The sequence below is a fragment of the Hesperophylax consimilis genome, chromosome 17 (assembly GCF_061612785.1).
Source record: "Hesperophylax consimilis isolate HC1 chromosome 17, BYU_Hcon_1.0, whole genome shotgun sequence".
Classification (NCBI taxonomy): Eukaryota; Metazoa; Arthropoda; class Insecta; order Trichoptera; family Limnephilidae; genus Hesperophylax; species Hesperophylax consimilis.
The window spans coordinates 5,353,529-5,380,687 of record NC_142852.1 but is presented as its reverse complement, the minus strand read 5'-3'; the positions used below and the strand labels follow the sequence as shown (position 1 = coordinate 5,380,687).

General features: G+C 32.2%; 2 protein-coding genes across 3 annotated transcripts in view; both read right to left on the bottom strand.

Annotated features, from left to right (window-relative positions):
• Positions 1 to 3,634, bottom strand: part of LOC149415836 (zonadhesin-like) — a 36,000-nt gene extending 32,366 nt beyond the window's left edge. For both annotated transcript variants that reach the window (XM_089641488.1, XM_089641491.1), the window contains exon 1: positions 3,561 to 3,634. The gene's annotated coding sequence lies outside the window, so the exon portion shown is untranslated. The remainder of the gene's footprint in view (positions 1 to 3,560) is intronic.
• Positions 3,635 to 23,187: 19,553 nt separating this feature from the next.
• LOC149415835 (uncharacterized) lies at positions 23,188 to 26,092 on the bottom strand. Its single transcript, XM_089641734.1, has 5 exons — positions 25,869 to 26,092; positions 25,620 to 25,722; positions 24,551 to 24,700; positions 24,212 to 24,412; positions 23,188 to 23,192 (listed from the first exon to the last, which is right to left on the bottom strand). The coding sequence occupies exons 2-5, from the start codon at positions 25,684 to 25,686 to the stop codon at positions 23,188 to 23,190; spliced, it is 423 nt and encodes a 140-aa protein (XP_089497860.1). The 5' UTR covers positions 25,687 to 25,722; positions 25,869 to 26,092.
• Between the last annotated feature and the right edge of the window lie 1,067 nt (positions 26,093 to 27,159).

Genomic DNA, 27,159 nt, shown 5'->3' with positions numbered 1-27,159 from the left:
TCAAAGCACTGCTGAACCAATTTTTTTTTTATTTTATTTATTTTTATTTTATTTTATTTATTTAGTAAAAGATTATACATTTATATACATTATTTAAGAAATGTTTTGACTGCCCAACTAGGAGGATTCCCGTTTTAGGACAGTCATAATTTGGAAACCTTTTGTTGCTGTTTCTTAAGCGCGGGGTGTGTTTTTCAATTGATAGCCATAATAAGTTGTAAAAATGTAGTAGGGAATCATTACAATTCAGAGTATTGATCGTTCCAGTTATTTAGTGATAGCATTTCATTGCATTTAGTGTAGTCCGTTTTTTTGAAGTTATATTTGATGTGATTTGGGTTGGTGGGTAAGGGTCTGTATTTAGACATTAGAAAATCGAACTCAATGGGAGGATGATAGGAGTCAACTTTGGATAGCACATGTGAAGCAATTTGAATTTCCAGGTGATGGTTGGAAAACACTAAATCTAAAATTCGATCTATATTATTAGAAACATGATTAAACTGATTAAGTCCAGTCAAATTTTGAAAGTCTACTAGGGATTTTGATTTATGGCTATTATATATGACTGGTCTGGTGTGAATTTCGTTGACATTTAGTGGGCATTGAATAGATGGTACATTAAAATCACCCATTATTATTGTTACATCCTCTGATGATAAATTATTATATGTTGTTTGACACTTTTAGAAAAAATCTGTGAAATTTTCGATTGGTGTATCTGGAGGCAAGTACGCCAAACATAAGTTGATGGTTTGCCTAGATGTTTCATTTAATTTAAATTTAATCCATAAATCTTCTGTAAATTTTGAGCTGTGTGTTGGGACTGTGATAGATGTCATTTCTTTCTTTATGGCTATTAGAACTCCACCACCTGATTTTTTAAAAGAACTCGATGTGTCCCTATCTCGTCTGTAAATATTATATCGATCATCTACTATTTCGTGATCATAGATTGAGGAGTCTCACCATGTTTCTGTAAGACAAATTAAATCATAATTGCAACTGAGCACTTCACAGTGCAAATCATTAAGTTTGCTTTTCAAACCACGAACATTTTGATAGTAAAGTGTTATTGCCGTTTTGCTAGAATGCATTTTGAAAGTATATATTAAGCATAATTAAATATGTCTTTTTGTATAATTGATGTGAAAATAATTTATGTGTTATTATATTATGCTTTGAAAAGGGGCAATTTTGAACATGAGAATTTGTTGTTTGTTTGTGGTCAATGATTTTGTCTATGGTATCAGATTTTGACAGAACTAGGTAATTGAAATGTTGGTATTGAAAAATGTATAATAGTATTAAAAAAATTAAAAATTCTAAAGGGATCCTAAGTTTAGAAATCCAAAACATTACAATTTCGTGTTTACAATAATAATACACATTTGTAGCGATTGCAATAGACTGATACAAAGATAAAAAACCGGTTAAGTATTTGTTATAAACTAAAAGATCTGTCAGTATACTAAGAGTGAGAAAAATAAGAGTAATCACAATCTCTTCTAAATACTCGTACATATTGTAAAAAAAAATATTTTCAAGGATAAATTCCTTTAGCCAAGTTTCGCATATAAGATAAATATCAAAATTGTTCAAAAGGACCTGATTTAAGAAGTTATGAGTTTTTGTGGGAAGACCTCGCACATTTTTAAAATATATGTTAAGCATTTTATATATTATGTTTGTGAAATTGGCTGGAAAATATTTTATAAATATAAAATAATTATTTTGTGACTGGGGGTAATTTTGAACATCCGAATTATGTGTTTGTTTCTGGTAAATTATATTGTTTATGATTCCAAGAGGCTTTAGTTTTGACAGATTGATAGGTATATCTATGGACATATTCACATGATTAATGAATTGTAAACAAGCCCTAAAAATAATAATTTTACTATGACTTAACATTATTTCATAAGTATTTGGTAGTATTTTGTACTTAGAAAATGGTGATAATTCGTGTGTTGCAACGAATGACAAATTGTGTACAATATTCAGATATTTCCATCCTTGCCAGAGATTATATTTGACATGTAAGGTTAATTTTCTAAAGGGGCCTGCGTTTGTAAGGCATGTTGAAGTGTCTTCAATTTGGAGAGTCTGTTGACATCATCTTGATCAAAAATTAATATTATAGGGGTTGAATCACTTACACGAACGAATATTTTGGAGTTTTTTACCCAGCAGTAGCGATTTTTTTTCCATTTTTATATCTCGACATTGTTTTAGAAGATGTTGGTTTTTAGAGGTTAAGTGGTCATTAATGTAAATTCTACTGACTCCAGGAAGCTGCAATTCTGAAACAAACATCCCTTTTCTCTTCCTTATTGCAGCTAATAGTTCATCTTTAAGATATCTGCGCGTGAATTTTACAACAATGTTCCTCGGTTTTCCATTTGTTACGGTACGACTAATTCTGGGGGAAATTCTGCTGGCGAAGTCTACTTCATTTCGGGTGATTTTGCATCCAGCTGTAGCACCGATTTTAGATAGAATGTCATAAACATTTTCATTTTTGTTTTCCGGAATACCACTTATTATAACGTTGTTTGAGCGATTATATTGATCACTGTTTTCAATTTGTCTTTCCAATTGTGTAACTTTCTTCTTAAGTTCTTCAATTTCCTCCTTGTACTCCTTTTTTATCACTTCAACTATAGTTTTTTTAAAGTCTGCAAACGTTTTTTCTAGGAATTCAACTTTAAAGTCGTCGAACTTTTTATCCAGAATTTGTAGTAGTTCCGGACTAAAGTTACTGGTGGACTTGGAGTTTGAACGTGTAGTCATTGTTATTTTATATGAAAATTGTTTTTTTTTATTATTATATTATTGAAAAACAAAGAAAGAGCAAAATTTGACAGTAGTTACAAGCAATGTTATTGTTGTAAATATTTGTATGTATATATTGTTGTATATTGTATATATTTCCTAGAAGTTCACCGCACTTGCCTTGATGTTACGGTATTTTAAGCTTTATAATGCTTCTATCATACTATTTTATTAACTTTGCAATGAAATTATATAAATGTACATTCTGTCGTTTATCATTTTGTCACTTGCAAATAAATTATGATAATTTGTGATTTTCAAAGTTAGATTACAGTATTTATTTACTGGAAAACCTCAAATGATTTATGTTTATGGTAAAGAATGCTTAATTAGCTGGAAATATATTAAATCTCAGTAACATTTTCGCACGTCTTATTTAACTATATTTTATAATAAAAAAACTTCCCTCTGATTATATAAAGACCTATACTCCTCTATTATTACTCCTCATTACTCCTTATTACTCCTCTGATTATATCTGATTATAATATGATTATATTACTAAATAGGATAGATAATAACATTATTTAAACCCATTATCTGGTAAGACGTTATAATTTACAAAAAAACATCATTTTGCAAAACATGTAATTTATTACGAAAATTGTGTCAGCCGCTGTACGGCGGGCGATTGGCATTTTACCTCTGCCATTCCAAGGTTTAAGGTAAAGAAAAGTACACCTAATCTGGACTATAAATACGATATGGTTCTATTAAAAACTTACCCAAAGAATGTATGATTATGGATTAACACGACTGCGGCTAATGGAAACACAATCACAATGCAAAACATGTGTTTCTGGAAACAAATAGAAAATGAATGGGTAAATATTTGTATACTATTAGTATGTACATGTCATAAGTAGGTACTTAGTGTTGTAACAGACAATGACTTATTTAAACAAAAAATATTTAATACGAAAAAATCAATCTTTAAATAACAAAGTTGTATTTTTGCAGTAATACATCTATTTTCAATTTTTTAATTAGTGGCGCAATTTCTCGGGCTGGTTTCGTTTGGTTTTACTGTGGATTGAGCCATCCTCCCCAGACACTGGCTTTAACTGCGGTGAACATTTAAAATATCCTTTAGAGATTTTCTCCGCAAGTGAAATATAATTTACCCCTTAGAAGCCGGGTAATATTTTGTAATATTGTAATAATAAATATCTCAAAGTTAACTTTAATATTGATAATTATACATGAAATAATTGACAGACATCCACAATATCAACGTTTTACTTAGGAATTTTCATGGACAGCAAGAAAACTTCTAAAGCCTTGTTCTACACACTGCACACTGCAGTGCGCCTGAAGGAAGTCATGATTTCATTGAACTGCTATTGTAGCTGGTCGGATCCTTAGGGGATGAGACAAAAATACCTTAAAACAAAGCCAGAATCTTAACAGCGTAAGTGTGGCCTTGGTGAATTGGACAGACGTGCGGTTGATTTTGCCTTATCACATCTCTGCAATAAAATAGGAATCTTAACGATGTAAGTGATGAATTCGTGTAATTAAAATTTCGGCTCGCCTCCCGGCGTAATTGATGTACCTACGGTCGACTTTCCCCTAGCTGGCCAAGAAAATCGAACTTTCCGTGGGGTTTGTTTTAATTATTTCTGATAAACGTATTACAAAAATTTCAAATATTTCTAGAGTGATCCCTCGGTAAGTTACGAATTCACCGTCTAGGAAAATATTTCTAGAGCGATCCCTCGGGAAGTTACGAATTCACCGTCTAGGAAAATATTTCTAGAGCCTTCCTTCGGGAAGTAACGAATTCACCGTCTAGGAAAATATTTCTAGAGCGATCCCTCGGTAAGTTACGAATTCACCGTCTAGGAAAATATTTCTAGAGCGATCCTTCGGGAAGTTACGAATTCACCGTCTAGGAAAATATTTCTAGAGCGTTCCTTCGGGAAGTTACGAATTCACCGTCTAGGAAAATATTTCTAGAGCGATCCCTCGGTAAGTTACGAATTCACCGTCTAGGAAAATATTTCTAGAGCGTTCCTTCGGGAAGTTACGAATTCACCGTCTAGGAAAATATTTCTAGAGCGTTCCCTCGGTAAGTTACGAATTCACCGTCTAGGAAAATATTTCTAGAGCGATCCCTCGGTAAGTTACGAATTCACCGTCTAGGAAAATATTTCTAGAGCGTTCCTTCGGGAAGTTACGAATTCACCGTCTAGGAAAATATTTCTAGAGCGTTCCCTCGGTAAGTTACGAATTCACCGTCTAGGAAAATATTTCTAGAGCGATCCCTCGGTAAGTTACGAATTCACCGTCTAGGAAAATAAAATCTGGTGCTTACTGCTAATTTTATAGATAATACGTTTTACAACATTTTCAAACCATTTTCAAAAAAAAAAAACTTACATCCATAGGGATCCCTTTACAATTTTTTTTAGTAATTTTAGTAATACGTTCATAAAAAAAATTAAAATGTAAGCGTCGAGCAAATCCCGGTTATAAGAGTCCCCATAAAATTTAAAAAAAAAAGTATTTTACTCAGGATTGTAACAATCTTGCCAAATGTCGATCATGTATGACCGACATTAATTTAATTCGTAGACACATTAACTGCTGTTTCGTCATCCAATTTCAGAAAAATGCATATATATCCGCGTGTGTATACGTGCTCGCCACCAAAAGTTGACAGAATGCATTGTCATCAATAACGAGTCTTTTTGCCGAGTTTCAACTCGATCGGATGTCGGGTAGTAGATTTATTTCCACTTTCAAGATTAGCTGATGTATTTAAAAAACAGTTTTTCTTAAACCTTTTTAGCACGGAAAATACAAAAGCCAGTAAAAAACACTTTTTCTTAAACCTTTTTAACACGGAAAAAACAACAGTCAGTTCTTTTTTAGAAAAGACTTTACATCAGAAAACGTTACAAAGTCCCGGGCCGTAAATATGACGTCAGAGCAGAGTCGAAGCGTTTAGATTAGTGTTTTTTTTTGTAAATAGTAGTCCCAGGAAGAGCTCCTTTGTACGTCATTGGAAAGCATTGCAATGGGACGTATGTGATGATTATAATACTTTCGATTTGATTTGTATTTCAACATACATAAATATTGCGTTGAACAGAAATAAAAACGCGCGTTCATCAGGTACTTACAAGAATTTGATTAATTTATACGCACATAAATATGTATTTATAAATATCTGTCTGAAAAAACGTGTAATTTTTAAATACTTTTTTTGAAATTTGTAGAAATTGTTTTACTAAAAAAAAATTATTTGTTTTTAACAGCATTATTTCATTTATAAAAAAGTACTATTTTGCAATTATTATTATGCGGTACAGCTGTTTCGCTATCTGATTTCATTATCAAACTTACAGAGCAGAACTTGTTTATAATTTAAATTAGAACTGCTTGCATTTGGCTGCCCGGAACGCAATACCAGATCGAATACCTTATTTTTCAGACAACAATTCAAATCAAAGTTCGTCCAAAACGAGTATCTGCAAAATTTACAATTATTCCCTTATTGATCATTTCCACTGTAAGCTTAAAATTTAAAAAAATCAAATATACCTTACAATGTACTTATATTTTTTTCTTTCATAAATTACTTTTAAAATCTACTTTCTTTCTAACATGTAACCATAAAAAATTGTAAATGGAACAATACTGGTTTATTTTATACTCAACATCTTAAATGAAAAATTAATTCACATGTATAAATGTATGTTTCGTAAATATGCTCAAATAAAAAAAGTGTAGCGCGTGGTATTTCGTCCGATGCACGGATCCGAATACTTTCTCCTTCACACGCATAGCGCCGTCTCGCTCGGCAAGTTTCAGCTCATCACCCGTACAAGAATTGGCCCATTGGCCGAGCTACCCACACCCCTCCGTCATCGGCCGGCACTACCCTGCTCCAAAGGGTATATAACACTCCTATATGGAGTCAGAGTATCCAGTCTCCTGGTTGAACCAAGCAACAGAATCCTTGTGGTCACTGCCCAGTTAAACCCTCCCCAGTACCAAGTCGAAAAAACCCTCCGGGTCCTCCTTGGGAATTCAAGTAACAGCTCCCTCGGGGACATTAAAACCTCAACCCAACTAAGAGACCACGGGTCCTCTGTTGAGGTTATTACGCTAAGTGTTTAGTGAGAACGTTAGTGATCATTGTTTTACATGTGTCTCTGTTTATGTAAAACCCACAGAAGTAATTTGAAAAGCAGATAAAAAGGGATTGGAGATACGAAAAAGCGATGGGGGCAATCTAAGTTGTTATTGCATCCTGCCCTTTAATTATAGTAAAGGGTAAAATACCATACTAAACTCCTGTGAAAAATAACGGGATATTATAATTTAGGGTTTGTTAAGCAGGATAAATGAGAAATAAATCAGAAATTAACCTTTCGAATGAACACCGTAAGAAAACTTGAAAAATTCCGACATTTGTAAAAAAAATTATCAAGAGTGCATTTAAAATAAAGAGTTAATTAATTACAGTAAAATAAATCTTGTAAGTACTTGGTGTCTGAATCTTTCTAACAATCAATTACAATTTTCAATCAAAGGAAATTCCAGTTCTAGAGTTTATTGAACCCGAGATACACACGGACACATAGATACACCACTGAAATTATATTTTTTTATAATTAAAATAAAATAACTTTGTTGCTAAACTTGCCTGAATCATTCCCATAGTCAATTCCAATTTTGAAAATTAAAGCAAATTGCAGTTCTTGAGTTCATTGTACCCGAGTTACACATGGACGTTCAGAAACACCACCGAAATTACATACAATAATTTATAATTAATATAAAATAATTTTGTTGCTAAGCTTGTTTGAATCGTTCTCGTAGTCATTTCCAATTTTGAAAATCAAATCAAATTCCAGTTCTGTAGTTCATTGAATCCGAGATAGACACCAAGACACACTAAAGAAATGATAATTTTTAATTGACGATAAACAATATACGAACTGCCATATTATGAGTGATTTTAGTGCCGATCCAAGAACATTATTTGGGAAAGATTTATTATCATTCTGCAAAGAAAACAAGTATCACTGTACCGCTATTGAAAAACTGCCAGAAAATTCTGACACATATGTTAGTGATGCACATAACACAACGAGCTGGTTAGATCACTGCATAAGGTCGGCTACAATTCAAAAGATGACGAAAATATTTCGGTGAAGTACTGTTGACTGGACAGATCACCGGCCCATGTCAATTTGCTTAGAAACAACAGGTATAATCGCAACGGAGGAATTTCCCCGATGGCTTTGGATCCAGTAAAATGGAAAGCACGTAATACATCGCAGATCATGTCATATTATGCAACAGCATCATTTTTAACAAACCGCATTAAATGTAGCAGCGAGGTAGAAACTCCGTAAAAAGGGATGCAAAAATAACTTTCATAAAGACGCCATCGACGAACTATGTATATGGGAGGATTTTTTTTTCTTTATTTAATATTAAATTTACAATTATATTTTATTACATTACATTAAGTTTGCTTTCTTTTTAATACATTACAGTACATCGTGATAGAGCAAATGCTCGTGTGGAGAAACGAGTGTAAAGAATAGTAAAACTTACCCTTGACATTTCTGCAGCCGATTGATTTGGCGAATTCTCCACACAATTACGAAATAATTATTTGCGATCTGAAATTACTGTACCTAGCGTAAATACACAAACGTGTTACACGTTCACAATTTCTTCCCGTTTCACATCATCTATGCATTTGACGAATTAACTGCTAGCAGAAATATTTTCATAGGAAGGAACAACAGCATTTTGAGAATTCGTCCAGTTTAGATTAATGCCCCAAATAACAATATATTTTCCCGTGGGCCCATGAATCTGTCAAAATAGAATCTATTTCCCTGCTAAACTAGTTTTCTGGGATTCGGGGGGTTGATTAACTGCTAAAATAGTTATTCTGTCTTTATTTCGAATAGTTATTAATAATTATTCCAAAAACTTTTTCAAAATAATAAGATTCTAGTAGTTTTGATTAAAAATACCAGATTATTCTTAATATACAGCGAAATGCCCCCGTCTGATTTCATAGTACGGCAGAAGTTATAACTTGTGTAACCCGTAATATATAACCCGTAATATATTAATACATATATTAATTAGGTCAGCATGTATGTTTCGCTGAGCATTAAAACATCTACATTCTCCCAATAAGTTTAACTATCCATGTAATACTTCCCAATATTTACATAAATTCAAATTAAATCCCCTGAATCTCTTTTCTATAATTTGAATCCACCGCTGGAGATCTTTTGTCCGTATAAATTCTACTTCAGAGTGTTCTTCTACATACTTAATGCCATATTTTGTACATTATTATTTGTAATCTCTTTTCATACTCCAAGCAGGTCGGTTACAAGAAAGTACCTACCATATTATTGTAGCAATTCTATGTCAACGTCCCAATATCACACTCCTATGCGACGGATTCAACAGCTAGGAAACAAATTGTACGATGTTGTTGATACATAGGTATTTAATTTGATTTGACTAACACATAATATTTTCTCAACTGAAACAGAAAACAATATTTTGGATTTTTTATGTTTTGTGCCTGCATGCTGTGTAGATCAAGTTCAGTGATATTTCGACTTTATATTTATTTTTCTGCAATTGTTTTAAATAGTCGTTTCCTGCACTATTTTCATGTATAATTTCGTAAATATTTTTTATATATTGTATGTAAAAGCCTTAATAGGCGTGAAATAAATAAATAAATAATTCGCATTCTATACATGTGTGATTCATTTGTTCATTTACTACTACCTATCTCTTAACTTCGTCTAAGTACTTTAAAATAATACTTACCAGCTTTTCATGTGAAATTATTTTGTTAATTAAGCCCATTTAGATTTATATCTCCGAGTAAGAAATTTTTTTTTTTTTTTTATTTCCTTTATTTTTTTCCCAATTTACATATTTCACAATACAAGTTTTTTAATAATATGAAAGGGAACCCACTAAGGCGCAGCCTGTGCGTGGGTAATATAATTTAATACATTAGATTTTTGTACCTAAAAATATATAACAGTAAAAATAAAATAAAAAACAGTAAGCATAATAAAGAAAAACGGTAGGATTATAATTAAAGTTATTCTAAAAGATTGTGCAAGAGGAGCATATTAAAAATAAATCAAAGTAAAAATAAAGATTGTAAGATAATATATATGAATTAAAAGAACACAAAATAAAATAATAATAACTATACAGAAACAAAATAGAAAAAAGTAAAAATTAAATGAATAATGCTTCAACATTTGCATTGTACAGCCACAACTTTAATTCTTTTTGGTATTGCGCTAGTTCAGTTGTTACTTGAATTTTTTTTGGTAGTAGATTAAAAGTGCGAGGTCCAATAAAGCTACTATGAGTTTGCATTAGTTTGGTATTGGTTTGTGGGGTATAAAATACATGATTTCTTCTAAAGTTGATTTTGGGTTCATATTTTTGAAATTTATTTTGGTTTTTCATGACGTATTTCAGGCTTTGAAGTAAAAATAGTTTACGGAGATTGAATAGTTGAGATTCCTTGTACAATTGATCAGTCGAAAATGTCCTCTTTTTATTATATATAACCTTGATAATATGATTTTGTACTATTTGTAGTGGTTTTATAAATGTATCTAGTGCGCCACCCCATCCTAATATACCGTACATAATTGAGGATTGCACTAGAGAAAAATAAATCATTTTCAATTTGTCAACATCGAGTACTTCTTTAAGTCTATAAAATATGTACGTCAGATATCTTAATTTAGAAACGGTGTTATTAATTTGTGGTTGCCAGTTTAAATTTGTGTCAATGTATATACCCAAATATTTGATCTTTTCAATTTTTCCAATTTCAAAGCAAGAGGTGCATGTTACTTTATTACAGTTAGCATTATGTAGTCTAATTTTAAGGTTATTGGGAGGTTTGTTTTTACTGTTTTTATAAAAAGTTAGGTAAAATGTTTTACTATAGTTTAAGAAAAGTCTATTACAAGTTAGCCATGATAAGACATATGAAATACATTTTGTTGCATTTAAAAAAGTTTCAGGCCAGGATTTTCCATTTACTATTATTGCTGTATCATCAGCGTAAGATACAATTTTACCAGGGATTACAACATTACATAAATCATTAATATATATTAGAAACAGAATTGGGCCAAGCACAGTCCCCTGTGGTACTCCATTTTTTATCACTGTTTCTGTGCTATAAAAGTTCCCTATTTTTGTTTTTTGTAATCTGTCTTTGAGATAGTGAGTGAGAATTTTTAGTGCATCTTTTTTGAAACCTATTTGATTAATTTTCTTTATGAGTAGATTGTGATTTACAGTATCAAACGCTTTTCTTAAGTCTAAAAATATAGCTAGACTTTTTTTATTTTGATCAACAGATGTGTATAAATTTTTTGTCAGATCGAATATTGCATCTTCAGTGCTTAATTTATTTCTGAAGCCATATTGATTTTCGGACAGAATATTGTTTTGTTCTAGGTATTTCATAACTCTATTTTTGATACATTTTTCAAATATTTTTGAAAGGTTTGAAACTAAGGAGATAGGTCTGTAATTGTCTAATATGTGCGTGTCACCCGATTTGTGAACTGGTATTATAGTGGAGATTTTAAATTGTTCTGGGAAATACCCTTCTTTTAGGGATATATTATAAATATGTTGTAAAGGAGTTAAAATATATTGTTTTATTTTTTTTAGTATATTACCTGATAAATTATCAATTCCTGAAGAATTTGTTGGTTTTAGGCTGTCAATGTGTTTTTCAATTTCATTAGTTGTGATAGGTGTAAAATAATCTAATGAGTTAATTGAATTGTTTGTTGGTACCAAAAGCAGAGATGAGTCAACGGGCGCTGTATTAGCAATCTTACTGGATGATTCAAGTACTTGGTCTACGACATTTGTGAAGAAGTTGTTAAAGTTATTTGCAATGTCAGATTTGTCAGTTATAATATTGTTATTTATTTTAATCTCCTTAACCTCAGTTGATGCTATCCTTTTTTTATTCGTTATTTCGTTAATAATATTCCACGTTTTTTTGGTATCATTATTTGCATTATCAATTTGTTCACCATAGTATTTTTTTTTACAACTTCTTATTAACCTATTTAGTAAATTTCTATACAGTAAATATTTTGTTTTCACGAAGGACATTGTTCTGACATTGTTTTTTTGACAGGCTCTTTGATAATTTAGCATCTCTCTATATAGTTTATCTCTTTGTTTAATGGAGACTATTATTCCTACAGTTATCCAAGGTTTAATTTTTTTATATTTTCTCTTAGATATAACAATTTTATTTGTACTTTTTGAAATATATTTTTGGAGAGTTTTATAAAACGATTCTAATGCTGAATATGGGTTTGAAATTGATAGAATTTGATCCCAATTTTCCAAAAGAAGTATATTATTTAATGTGAGGTAATTAATATTATTTTTTTCAACTGTTTCAGAATTTTCTTTTGAATTTGCAGTTAAGATGTTGTGTCCGTAAAATGTTGGGTAATGATCAGTAATGTTTGTTATTAGAGTTGAAGATGTTGTTTTAAAGTGTTTGTGTGATTTAACAAATATGTGATCTAGAGTCGTGGAGTTATTCAAATTTTCTCTGGTTGGTGAGTTTATGTAAGACTGATATCCAGCACACGACAAACAATCTAAGTACTCATTTATACAGTTTGTTCTTTTGTTATTTTCATTTATATTTATATTGATATCACCGGTTAATATTGCGAAGTTGAAGTTATTTCTGTTAGTCATTTTTAAAAGCGAATTAAGTTCGTTATTGAAGAGAGTTTCATTTAGTGAAGGTGATCTATAGATAGCTATTAGCAAATAATTATAATTGTTATGGTTAAATGTTAATTTAATAGCATTTGCTGTTTTAAAATCTAAAATCTCGAAAGCAGTTTTCATGAGACAATTATTCATAAATACCGTGACTCCATCGTGTCCAGTATGTTTGCATTTAGATGAAATGGTTATATATCCTGGCAGGTTATAGGGTATTACCTCTTTCATCTGTGTCTCTGTTAATATAATAATACTAGGAGAAAAATCTAGACTTTCGATTAGGACACAGAGTTCATCAAAGTGCTTTCTTAAACTCCGTATGTTCATATTTAGAACTGAAAAATTAACATTTTTAAAATGATTATTTAGTTCACTTGTGTTTTTACATATAAAGTTTTCATGCAAAAAATTTTCATCAGACATTTTGAACAATGATGAAGTATTTATATATGTATTATGGTCACTTGTTTGTTTATTCGGAGGGAATGTCTTCCGGCTGCCTTATGTGGATGATTGGGGCTAATTCATCTTTTCTCATCATTATGTTACCATTTTTTGCCCAGATAAACTTGTAGCCTAGTCTTGATGATTTCGCCAGAAATAGGAGGTGTTTATTATTTTGTGACAATTGTTCATTAATGTAAACAATGTTTTTATAATCTTCAGAAAAATTTATATTTTTTGGGTACAAAGTACCATATTTTCTTTTCTGGGTTATAATATTGTCCTTACTTTCTTTGTTTTGAAAAGAAACTACTATCCCTGGATTTTTACTTAATGGGTTTCTGTTTTTAATTTTATATGTGTTTGTTATTTTAGGTAATTCAGTTTCGCATTTTATTGTTTCCAATATATTGTGAACTATTTTAGGTAAGTTTTCATTCTCTTTGAAAGGAACACCTTGTATTTCAATATTATTTTGTTTTTGAAATTGTTCCATTTTGTTCAATTGCATTTTGATTGCCTTATTATCTGATTGTAATTGTTTAATTAAATTATCTTTGATTTTATTTTTTTCTTCGTATTCGTCAATTTTATTACAACAGAATTCCACAGACTTTTTAAGTTCTCTGAGTTCATTTTTCAGTTGTTCGTTAAAAGATTTCATTAACTGTTCTGATAAGTCCTCAAATTTTTTTTCCATAAATTTCATCATTTTGCTAGTGTGATAGTATGAATATTTGGTGGGCACGTGTTGCGGGGTCCGGGAGAGAGCGGGGGTGAGGGGTTTCCTGTCTTCCGTTGGCCGTTGAATTTAATACATTACACTGTGCACATTCCCACGCAATAATATTAATGTAATAATTTAATAAGTTAACACTCTGTAAGTGTTTCAAACAATAAATAAATAAATCATTGATCCATTGGTTAACACTTGATGTTTTTCCTGAAAACTTTTCGAGTAAAAATCTTTCTGCTGTTTTTCCTAGATTTTTATTTTCACTACCCTTACTATTATTATTTTCAGAAAGTCTCGTATCATGTTTAATTTCGTCCAGGTATCGTTCACCAAATTGTAAATTCCCACCTTCATCTAAGTAAATTTTCCTCAAATTTAGTTAAAATTAAAACTTAAAGTTAAAACTCAAACGTTAAGGTAATTCCTATATTTTTTTTACATTAACCCAACACAAGAGGCTCTGAGGAAAATAATTTCCCTCAGGGCCTCTGTCATTTTTGAAGATGCTGTGTGGAGGGTCTTTTTGAGGAGAGGAAGGAGTGAACGTGGGTCTTGAAGAGACCCATGTTGTAGGAAGGAGGAAACACAGAGCCCGGCAAATCGTTCCACAGCCGAGCTGTTGAACACAATAACGAGTCGTAGAAGCAACCCGTTTGACATTTGTCACATGACAAATGTCAACCGTGTTCATATGTTGGGCGCGCGTTTGGTGTGTTTCCCGACTATGCCGACCGGTGCCGAGGGGATCAATGATGCTAGTTCCTTGGAGCATCTTCCATTGAAATACCGGTTAATAAATATTTTCCGTGTTTGATGTTTTTTCTTTAGAGAATTCTGAATTTTAGTAAAAACGTCCGTAGTTGTTATGGCGGTGTGTTTTCTTGCAAGTTTCAAATCATCAGGAATATCAAATAAATGTTCATCGGGTGACTCGATTGAAGTTATGCAGTTCACACCGGTTTTTCCACCCAATGCTGCTAACACTGTGAATGTGAATCGTAACTTTTCCATTTTTCTTCACTAAAAATATCGTTTTATAAGACAAATAAAACAATGCGTTGCTCTGAAGTACAAAGAAACGACATTTAAAGTTTATTTGTCGTCCTTTTTTATATTAAAAAATTACATTATTTTTATTAGTCACTCAGTCAGCCACATAGCGAGTACACAATGCTGTTCATAAATAAATGCTGTTTAAGTGTAACCAAGACAACACATAAGTGACATTTGAAAAGTGCATAAAATAAAATTCGTAATTTAAACACAAAGGGATTCTAGGCATTTCTAGGTAGGTACTTATTAGTGAGTACTTATTCCTTTACATAAATAATTGATCATTTAAATTTTTTATGTTTTATTAATTATCCCTATTAATATTATAACTGCGAAAGTGTATATGTGTGTGTTTGTATAGGTATATGTTACTTCTTCATACAAAAAAACTACTGAACCGATTGTGATGAAACTTGGTATGTAAAAAAAAGATAGCTGGCAGTGTTGCCAACGAGGGCGATATATCGCCATTTAGGCTACTCAGAACGAGAATCGGCGCTGAAAAAATCTAAAAGGCGACTGGTCGGGCTACTTCAGAGTCAAGTTAAAAACATAATTTTCACGTAAAAACATCAATTTTAAACAATTCTCTAGCCACCCCCCCCCCCCCATGAATTTTTTTTCGGGACAAATTTTATTTTATTTTCTTGAAATTCTCTAGCCACCCCCCCCCCCCCCCCCCCTCCCACGAAATTTTTATTTTCACGTAAAACCCACCTAACTACAAATTCGGCTACTTTAGGTACTTGTTAAATTTTATAATATGTGGTCGCTAGAGGGGCGCCGATGAGGTGCTTGCCTAGGGCGCTCTCAACAGTTAATCCGCCTCTGGGAAGGAACAACAGCATTTTGAGAATTCGTCCAGTTTAGATTAATGTCCCCAAATAACAATATATTTTCACGTGAACCTATGAAATCTGTCAAAATAGATTCTATTTCCCTGGTAAACGATTGTTTGCTCAGATTCGGGGGGTTGATTAACTGCTAAAATCGTTAGTCTGTGTTTATTTCGAAAAGTAATTATTCCAAAAACATTTTCAAAATAATAAGATTCCAATAGTTTTGATTAAAAATACCAGATTATTCTTAAAATACAGCGCGATGCCCCCGCCTGATTTGTTAGTACGTCAGTAGTTATAACTTGTGTAACCCGGAATCATATTAATTAGGTCAGCACGTATGTTTCATTAAAACATTTACATTCTCCCAATAAGTTTAACTATCCAAGTAATACTTCCCAATATTTAAATAAATTCAAATTAAATCCCCTGAATCTCTTTTTATATTATTTGAATCCACCGCTGGAGATCTTTTGTCTGTGTAATTTCTAATTCAGAGTGTTCTTCTAAATACTTAGTGCCATATTTTATACATACTTCGCATTCTATTCATGTGAGATTCATTTGTTCATTTACTACAACCTTTCTGGTTACTACATCTAAGTACTTAATAAAATAATACTTACCAGCTTTTCATACGATATTATGATATTATTTTGTTAATTAAACCCATTTAGATTTATATCTCCGAATAAGAAATGAATAGATGTATCGCATAGTATTACAGTTAGAGTGTCGAAGTGCTTCAAGGAATTAAAGTAATAAATATTAAGTAGGTATATAAAAATATATTTTCAAGGATCTTGAACTAAAATGAAAACAAATAAGATTCATTATATTAATTGTACCATACGTTTTATAGTGAACGAGTCGCTAGTGTGATAAAAAAGATATGGGTCGGTTTTCCACACGGTTTATAGTTAAAAGTACAATGTAAGTATACAGCATAAAGTTGAATTAAGAATAATAAGATTTATTAGATTTGTAGTTAAAACTATAATATTTACAGTTTTAAATATGTTGTTAAAATCCCATGTACAAATGGGTGTTACATTTATTCCTTTATTCTGTAATGTAAGTAAGTTATATACATTAATTTCAAAAAGATTTCTAAAAATTGAACTATGTGTGTCATAAGTTTAAATCCGTTCAGTGATGTAGGGGAACATATTATTTCGTTGTTTTGTTTACAGATAAAGATCCTTTGGTTAAGGATTTGGCATTATTATAACATACAACTAGGTATTACTATTTCTTAATAACATATTAATTGAATTTTATGATTTAAAAATTAGTGATCATGTAATAATTCAATCATAGAAATGAAGGTAAATTGAAAAGCCTCTGTCTTTATCCATTGAATATTTCTTACAGTACAATGCTTGGTAAGAAATGGTATTGTAAGAACTCCTGAAAATGACTATTCAACACAATTTAATAACTAAAATAAACTTTAAATAAAAACAAGGTTTAATAGTTACAAATGTAACCCATTTAACCTAGTTTTTGTTTCATCACTTTTCATAACTTTTTAACATTTTTTATAGGTTTGTTGGGTTGTCATTTTGATGAGTTATCAAACAAAGGAAAGTAATTTAATTAACATTATCATTTCAGTGCAATGGCAATGCCATCAGGCGACAACACTGTTTTACTAATACTATGGTGTATCTATACTTCACGCTTCTAACAATATAATGTTGGTATATAATATTATGTGGGCACACAGAATAACTAATAACAATTAGTCGAAAGTGAGAATTGAAAACTACACCATTCAAACAGTTCAGTTATTGTTCACTCTTGGCCTTTGCATTACTGATGCCCGAATTACTGAAGGCAATGCTGAGAGTATTTACCACCAAGTGCATCTCTTTATATAAATACTATTATTCTCAACACTTCCCCTGTCATATCCTTGTCATGATAGTTTACTGATGGAGATTTTCTATTTGAATGTCCTCAAAGACAATATGTACAAGGCGCTAATAAATAACCGCAATTCTACATCATCATTGCATAAATAACACTGCAAATATTCCTGGGATTTTCCCATTTAATTCCGAGCATTAGTTTTAACATAATAATTAGTATAATATTACCAACGTATTATAAATAAATCATTGCAAATGGATGCTGCCACTTTTATTACAGTTAATTCAAATCACCCAGTGGAAAATGGGCTTCTATCTAGTTCACGATTACCTCCACGATGAGCTTACCTTGTTAAAAATATTTTCTACGAACCTTGGATTTTAGCCAAAAAAATATACCTGAAACAGAACATAGTTATAACAGAACTCTAATTTGAACGAGATGTTAATATTTAACAATAAAATCAAGCAAAAAAAAATCTGAAACAGAACATAGTTGTAACAAAACTCTAATTTGAACGGGATGTTAATATTTGATTCCGCTTCGAAAATCAATCAAAAGTAACGTAGCCAAAACACATATTGGGAAATAATAATGTAAATTGTGAGGTATTTTGAACTTGAAGTTATGACAACGGTTTAGTGAATCTTTGTTTATCGTCGGATACATCTATATTTATTTACCATGTTAACCGCCATTCTGCTTTTAACAAAATATCGTTAATCCGTATTTAAGTGACTTTTTAATAAATGCCTTTGAAATACTTATGTAATAATAAGTAGACGTCAAATTGACAGTTTAAAAGTTCCGATGTGTGACAAAGAAAACGCCCCATGATTCTCTAACTAAACCGGAATAACGACCGTTACCAAAATGAATAGCGATGAATATATGCATTAGTACTTACCAATAACCATCACAGTCATGGGATGATAAGTTTAACAACGCGGTTTGAATAGAGTTTGGAAACTGGAAAAAACGACTGTTTTGTGAAGAAAGCGCGCACAATTGGGCATTGTATATATTACAGTGATAGCAGATCTTCAACCTGTTGACTGTGGGAAGTCCGCAACCTTGAGAACAAATCACAATAAACTCTGTACAAATTTTTTTAAAAAGGGTTTCTAAATTAATATTTAGTGCAAGCGATTTGGACACAGTCCTTTATACAATTTCTTTTCACATAAGGCTTAAAATTGGTTTAAAAACTTGGGCAAACACATTACTATCCTATTAGTTGTTAACTGTTAACTTGGCAAGGTTATCAAAAATTAAAGTTTATAGATAAACCGAGTTATTAGGATTCTGGGTCTAAAAGAGGTCTTGAAGAATAATAGCAATAAGGTATGTTTTTAAATCTTCAGTAATATCAAAGTTCAAATGTTAACTACGGTGAACAACGCCAAATGCGATTGGTAAAGTAAGATTCAAATTAAAATGTTAACGAATAAGTAGTTATCTGTATTTACTACTAATAATTACAGAAACAAGAATCTTTCAACTTTTTTTTCAAAAAAAATCATAGATCATTGGCATTGCAGCCCTTACAAACCCCACTATACTATTTTCTGTTCCCTGCTTTACTACATTACACAGGATCAATACTTAATTCATTCTCGTACCGCAGACAGTTCCTCCTAATTTTCTCTACAATTGGCAATAGCTTTTACCAGAATAATCGTAATAACTATTGTCAAAGTGTAAAAATTTACGAATTTGTTGAAAACGCTTTAACAGCATTATATAGCATGTCTGCTTTAAGCACGTAACGAAATGTATGATTGCGTGAAGGCATTTCGACAGCAAATTTCAATTAGTAAAAAAAAGAAAAAAAATTGTAAAGTTAAATTATGTCGGTTCTCTTATGTACGGAGAAAAATACTTACATTTTAAAATATCTGAGAGAAAAATCGTCATCAGTCAAATCAATGGAACTTTTTCCTGCCTGCCCAGGTAGTAAGTTCTCGAGCGGTTGAAGTACCTAGCGGCAGTGTTTACCAAATAATTCTAGTAGGTACAAGGTGCGATCTCAGTAGGGTAAACAAAAAAGAAAATATTCTAGAACGCACAACTAGCTGCTCCTATAATTCTATAGTTTTGACAAACAATTTAGAAGTGTAATAATAGAATTAAAATTAAAAAAAAAAAAAAAAAAAAAAAAAAAACTTTTTCACTTTGTTCCACTTATTTATTATTACCAGGACCGGTTTCATCCTACTACGGACATTTTCAGACTGGTAGTTGAAACTCTTATGCTACTGATTTTATACAAACTTAGGCAGGGGTACACAACATTGTTTATATATAATGAATGATTCTATTTTGTTAATTTGAGGTAGGTATTATGAGTTATTTTGTTAATTTAGGGTACATTAGGTAATTATAAAGTTTATTTTTACAAATTATGAATGATGTTACAAAGCAAGTAGATATTTATAGTTCATATGACTATAAAAGAATTAAAAAAGGTTTGTGATTTCTGATATTTTATTTTTGTAATGTTGGGATATTCCCTCCTCGTTGCTTAGGGCTTATTGTCAAATATTGATAGCACTTAAGTAATTATTATTATTAGGGTTCCCCACATATTTGGGTTATTACATCTTTAAATTGCATACTTAAATTATACCACTGCTCTCTGAAGTAAAATTATTCTAAGTGAATTATAATGGGTAAATTAATGGTGATTGAGCATTATGTTCCAACTGTTTATTCATAACATATTTACGATCTATTTTTTTCGTTAAGCGATTGATTTCTAGTGACTCTAATCTGTCTAAGGTGTAAGGATTTTTACATCTCTATCTTTGTCAAAAGTATGTTGGTTTTCTAGTAGATGCAAGGCAACGTTCGATAAATCTCCTTTTTGATTAACCCAACTAGCGAAATGTTCTTTTATACGGGTTGATACTGCTCTTCCTGTTTGTCCTACGTAATACGCGGGGCAATTCGAGCAGTTCACCTGGTAGACTCCAGAGTTTTCCAGATTACCTCTTTTGTCTTTATTGTTTATAAATATTTTACCCAAAGAATTTACATTATAAAAGGCTGTCTTACATTTTTTATCACTGTCTATTAATTTTGAAATTTTATTTGATATTTTGCCAAGGTACGGTATTTTAGTCCATTTTTTTTGTTTCTATTTCCTTGTCCGGCGTAAGGCCATATGTAATTGAAGCTACGGTGAGTTTTTTATTCTTCTTCTTTATTAGATTATCAATTATTATGCTATCGTAACCATTATTTTCTGCAATAGTTTTGATAACTTTTAATTCATTATTGTAATTTATGTCGTTTAGTGGTACATGTAATAGTCTATGGATTAAAGAATGGAATACCGACAATTTATGTGAAATGTGGTGTCTTGAGGAGCTGTGAATAATATTATCGCTATATGTCGGTTTCCTGTATATCGAAAATTCTAATTTGTTATTAACGATATTCATTCCTATATCTAAAAAGTTGATTTTATCTCATCCTATCTCCATCGTGAATTGAATTGACTTATTGATTTGATTTATTTCTTTGATGAAGATATCTAGTTGTCTCTGCGTACCGGTCCATATGATCAAAATGTCGTCTACATATCTCCGATAGAAAATAACATTTTTAAATGATTTAAACTTTTCGATGGTTTCTTCTAAGTGGTCCATCATGAACTCTAATATTGGTGAGATAGGACTCTGCTAATATTGGTGAGATAGGACTGCCCATGGCCAACCCTTTTGATTGTAAATAGAATTTATTATCAAATCTAAAATAGTTTTGTTCAATGCACGTATTTATTACTTGATTAATTTCTCTCTTTTTTATTATATTTAAATTGATTTTCTCCATGTAATTATTGATTATTATTTTTAATTCATCTGTGGGTACGCTTGTAAATAGACTAACAACGTCAAATGACACCAGAGAGGCGTTGTTTGGTATATGTATATCCTTGATGAGGTCTATTAATTGCAAAGAATTTTTTATTCCATATTTTGGTTTGAAATTTAAAGTGTTTTTAATGATTCTATTTGCGTATTTTGCTAACTTATAGGCTGGTGCTGAGTTATATCCCACGACTGGTCTCACTGGTATATCTAATTTGTGAACTTTAGGTTGTCCATATAGCCGCGGACATTGGGGGTTCATGACAGTGAGGTTGGATTTTTGGAATTTATCTTTAATGAGTGTTTGGCATGTAGGTACTAAGAATTGAATTTATTTCTGCGGTAAATTTTGGGGTGGGATCCTTTTTTAATAAAATTACATCACTAGAGTCCAGCACATTTTGGACTTTTTCAATATAAATATTTTTTGGTAGAATTACAGTGCTATTCCCCTTATCAGCTTTTGAAATAATTAAGTTATTTTCTTTAATTTTATTTTTAATTGATTTTATTGTACGAGCTTCGCTTGAAAACTTACTATTAGTTAAAGCGTTTTTTATTTTTTTTGAACATAAATATTTTTTACCGTAATCTGATGGAATTGCAATGTCTACGTCTAATGCAAAGTTCTCGTAATCTTTTATGTGAATTGGTAAGTCAGGGCAATGTTTTAATCCTTTATCTAGCATTTTTATTTCATCTACATTAAACTGTACCTTGGACGTGTTTACTACTTTTTCGTAAAAAGTTGTTTGAGGTAATTCTATATTAACATTTGTCGGTGATTTTAATTGTTTTTGTGTCCAATACTTTAATTTTTCGATTTTTTTCGGATATGTTGCATGTATTTTATTATTTACCATAAGGGTAGTTTCGTTAAAAAGGCAATCAAATTCTATTGGATGTAATTTTGATGTGAGAGCAGTGTGTATGTAAAATAAGTACGTACTGACATGTAATAATATTATTAGAATAAATAATAGTTGAATTCATTATTGTACACATATTCATATATATTTTGATATTCGTCTAAGAAGTAGGTATGACATAATTATCTTTTTTACACATACTTCGTACATTTAAGTTTTAAAAAATAATCAAATCTTTTACAATGCGATTCGGAACAAATTTAAAAATTAAAATCGAAAGGTAATTAATATTTTGACCACTACAAAAGATACACATTTTAAATACTGAAAATTCTCTGGAGAAACATATATATCTATAACTAAAATTTATTGTGTACCTAAATAGTTTTCGTGAAGATGAATGTTAACACAAGAAACAAAAAAGGGGCCAGTCAAAGTCTCTTCGAGAAAATGCATAATTGCATATGAAACCAACTAGTCTTCACTGTAAGTGTGAAGGTGTATTTTCAAATCTTTCATTTGAGAACATGAATAATTTCAGCCAGAAAACGAAAAATTTCTCCGCAGTGAGTCAGCATGCGCTTCAGATTGACTTTTAAAACATTAATATGTGGACTTATGAAAAAAAAAAAACAGGTTTTGCGCCACTATGAGTCTGCAAGTGGGTCTTTAGATGGGCGTTTTGCTATAGTGAAATGTTACACACGGAACATGAAAAATGTTTTCCTCCACTGTGAGTCAGCATGTGGTTCGTGAGGTTGCTCTTGTGACAACATGCATAGTTGCACAAGGAACATGAAAAAGGTTCTTCTCCACTGTGAGTCAGCATATGTGTCTTCAGGTTACCCTGTTAACAACATGCATAGTCACACACTGAACATGAAAAAGGTTTATCTCCACTGTGAGTTAGCATATGCCTCTTCAGCTGAACCTTTAGACAACTTGCATATTTGCACACGGAACATGAAAAAGATTTTTCTCCACTGTGAGTCAGCATGTGACTCGTTAGGTCGCTCTTTCGATAACATGCATAGTTGAATACGGAACATGAAAAAAGTTTTTGTCTACTGTGAGTCAGCATGTGGATCTTTAGTTGACCTTTTCGATAACACGCATAGTTGCACAGAGAACATCAAAAAGGTTTTTCTCCACTGTGAGTCAGCATATGTCTCTTCAGGTTACCCTTTTGACAACATGCATAGTCACACTCTGAACATGAAAAAGGTTTATCTCCACTGTGAGTCAGCATATGTTTCTTCAGCTGACCCTTTTGACAACTTGCATATTTGCACACGGAACATGAAAAAGATTTTTCTCCACTGTGAGTCAGCATGTGACTCGTTAGGTCGCTCTTTCGATAACATGCATAGTTGCATAAGGAACATGAAAAAGGTTTTTCTCCACTGTGAGTCAGCATGTGGATCTTTAGTTGACATTTTCGATAACACGCATAGTTGCACAGGGAACATGAAAAAGGTTTTTCTCCACTGTGAGTCAGCATGTGTATCTTCAGTTTACCCTGTTGATAACATGCATAGTTGCATACGGAACATGAAAAAGGTTTTTCCCCACTATGCGTCAGCATGTGGATATTTAAATTCCCCTTTCGATAACACGCATAGTTGCACAGGGAACATGAAAAAGGTTTTTCTCCACTGTGAGTCAGCATGTGGATATTTAAATTCCCCTTTCGATAACACGCATAGTTGCACAGGGAACATGAAAAAGGTTTTTCTCCACTGTGAGTCAGCATGTGACTCGTTAGGTCGCTCTTTCGATTACATGCATAGTTGCATACGGAGCATGAAAAGGGTTTTTCTCCACTGTGAGTCAGCATATGGCTCTTCAGTTGACCATTATGATTACACGCATAGTTGCAAAGGGAACATGAAAAAAGTTTTTCTCGACTGTGAGTCAGCATGTGGCTCTTCAGATAATCCTTTCGATAGCACGCATAGTTGCACACGGAACATGAAAAAGGTTTTTCTCCACTGTGAGACTTAGGAGAGAAGGAGTAGTTGCGATGGAGAGGAGTGAATCCTTTTTCTACAAAATGCGTCTGAAGATCTGTCGACAAATTTGAAAAATAATATGGATGAAAATGATTCAGTTAAACTTAAAGTAAATAAGCGAAGTAAGTTCGTAGAGGCGTTAAAAAAAAAGAAAGGCCACATTTTTCAAGTTAACAATTAAAATTGGGTTTACCTGCTGCCTTGGTAATTCTTTCAAAGCGTTCCAAACATTCCTCTTTAACATCCGGCAGGTCTATATCAATTTTCATATAAGTAAGCCCCGCTTCATCTTGTCGGGGTCCGAGATCCTCGTTTATGGTAACTGTTTCCACATTAATGCTTCCTGGAATAAAAAAGGGGTATAAATAGAATATTTATCTTTGCATGGCCAGCCCTGAACCAAACGGCGCCAGGAGCGAGTTTAATTTTGGCTGCCCTTACAATTTTAATTAGTACACGCCAAGGGATGTTATCACTGTAATCAATAAAATTATGATTTGTGGTTTTTTGTAGTACGGTATTTATCAAAAATAATATCAAGGGCATATGTTCATATGTTTTAAGTTGAGTATTCGACGCCCGGAGCGAACTGCTCCAATTGCGCCCACATAGAGCCAGCCATGTATCTTCGTACCATTGATATAAAAAGAAACACTTTCTTAATCGAAAAACTGTAAACTATTTTTTAACGAATAAATATACCATAGAAGCGGGAATTTGGATGAAAGTTTTAAAGTTGAATATCAGATAAAAATAACCTCAGACGTCCTCTTGAGGGACTGATTCAACAAGAAAGAAAAACCCTGTTTTAGAGCACCTTAAGAAGGAAGTTGTAAGTCAATGGGATAGTGTGTTCTCAATATTAATGAATATTGAGAACACACTATCTAATATTAATGAATTTTTAATACGTGTAAGTAACATCATGTTCCAATAAAATTATGAGGAAATAGAGGAACCGACAACTTATTGTGAACCATATATTTATGTTAAGATAGTGCTGTATTGTGGTAGTTTCCGGCAAGGACGCATTTTAGGGTAAATACCCAATACACCTCATGTATTATAAGAGAGGAAGAAACAAGTATGTGGCCTGTTTGCACGACTTTTCAAAACAGACATGGATTTCGGACATCCGTATTTAAAGTTCTATATTTTACACGTATGCAATGCAACTGGCTTATGAGTAATCTCCGCATATTGCAAGAATTCCTTCGTTACAGCTGGGAGGTCGAAATCTAAATCCGAAAATGCAATTTCACCTCCACTTTCTTCCTGGAGCCCTGGTTCCGTCTTGATGGATATAGTATCTGGCTTCTGTAGATCCATGGTCTGCTTTGGTAGGGTTTAATAATAAATTTAACCCTGAAACAGAACAAAGTGTAACGGAATTCAGTTTTTAAAATTTTATTTCTCGAATCGTAGCAAAAATTCTCAATAGAAAACCTTGAAGTTATGACAAAGGTTGAGAGAAACGTCGTTTATCTTGGGAAACCTCCTTATTTATTTACCGTCTATATCTACCGCCATTCCGTTGTAATCCACCTGTGATTAAACAACTGTTATCCGTATATTTGTTATCATTTTAATAAATGCATTTGAAATACATGCATTTGATATCAAATTAACAGTTTAAAACATTCTGCTGTTACAAAACGCCCGATGATTCACTAACTAAATTGGAAGAACGGCCGCTACCAAAATGAATAGCAATGAATAAATTTAAGTATTATTTCTTTCCAATAACCATCACATGCACGGTATAATAAGTTAAACAGGGCGGGATAAACTGAGTGTAGAAACAGGAAGAAAGATTGTCGGAGAAGAAAGCACTTGTCAAAAAATATATAGTTTATGCATAGACAAGAATGAAATCATAGACAATTAATATTATTTTCATGAACCTGGCCTTTTAAGAACATCATAATTTCTACTTTAATTTTACTGGGTACGATAAATACGCCTCTCTTAATAGTATGATATGTCCCTATGAGGCTCTTCCGCCCAGGAAGCTGCCCTCTCAGGAGTCACCAACTCGCTTCCGCCGAGAAACCTCCTGCCCTCCCCCTTTGAGCGGTCGCCGAGGCTCTTCCCGTAACCCCGCGAACTTCCGCCCAGTAAGCCAGAGAGGTCGCCAGACTTCCTCTCAGGAAGTTGCCCTCTCAGTAGTCGCTGCCTGCCGACTCCGCCTTTCGGAGCCTTGGCCCAGGCTGAACTGATTCCACCCTTCGGAACCAGCCCAAGTTGCCGCTTGTGTTATCAGTGATAAGTGCGAACGTGGAGATCCGCGAATCCAGAATCATCGTAAAGGGAAGTGCCTGAACAAATTTTGTATATGTATTTCGTAAAGTGACCTAACTTTTAAAGACATTTAATGAACAATAATTTAGGATTAACTAAAATGACAATTAATTTTAAGAATTAGAATTAAGAATAGTATTAAGGGGACGGTATAAAATCTCGACTTCAGTACAGTTAGGTATTATTGCTACTTGAAAAGAATTGGTCGGCCGACAGAACAGCTGCGCTTTCAACACCAACACCTGCGTCTTTTGAGTAGATAGGGGAATGATTGACACGCTTTTGATAAATCAGTCAGCATTTTGATAAAATACGAAATAAAAATACACGTGCTTTATAAAATTTATATTTATATAATGATGTTTTCCTTGTGATTTGAACGACACAGTCAATTAAAACACAATTGAGTTTCTCTGTAAGGAAAGAAGAGGTGTATTTTGTTAATCTCACAAGATTTACATAAAAAAAAGCATTCAGTAACAAAACATTACTTCAAGCCAC

Bases quoted from the DNA above. Each gene is read 5' to 3' on its own strand.
- LOC149415835 (XM_089641734.1), bottom strand. From the start codon at position 25,686: ATGGATCTACAGAAGCCAGATACTATATCCATCAAGACGGAACCAGGG. The intron at 24,701-25,619 runs GTGAAATTGCAT...TTTTTATTCCAG, and splicing joins GCTCCAGGAAGAAAGTGGAG to GAAGCATTAATGTGGAAACA. The intron at 24,413-24,550 runs GTAAACCCAATT...ATTTGTCGACAG, and splicing joins AAGAATTACCAAGGCAGCAG to ATCTTCAGACGCATTTTGTA.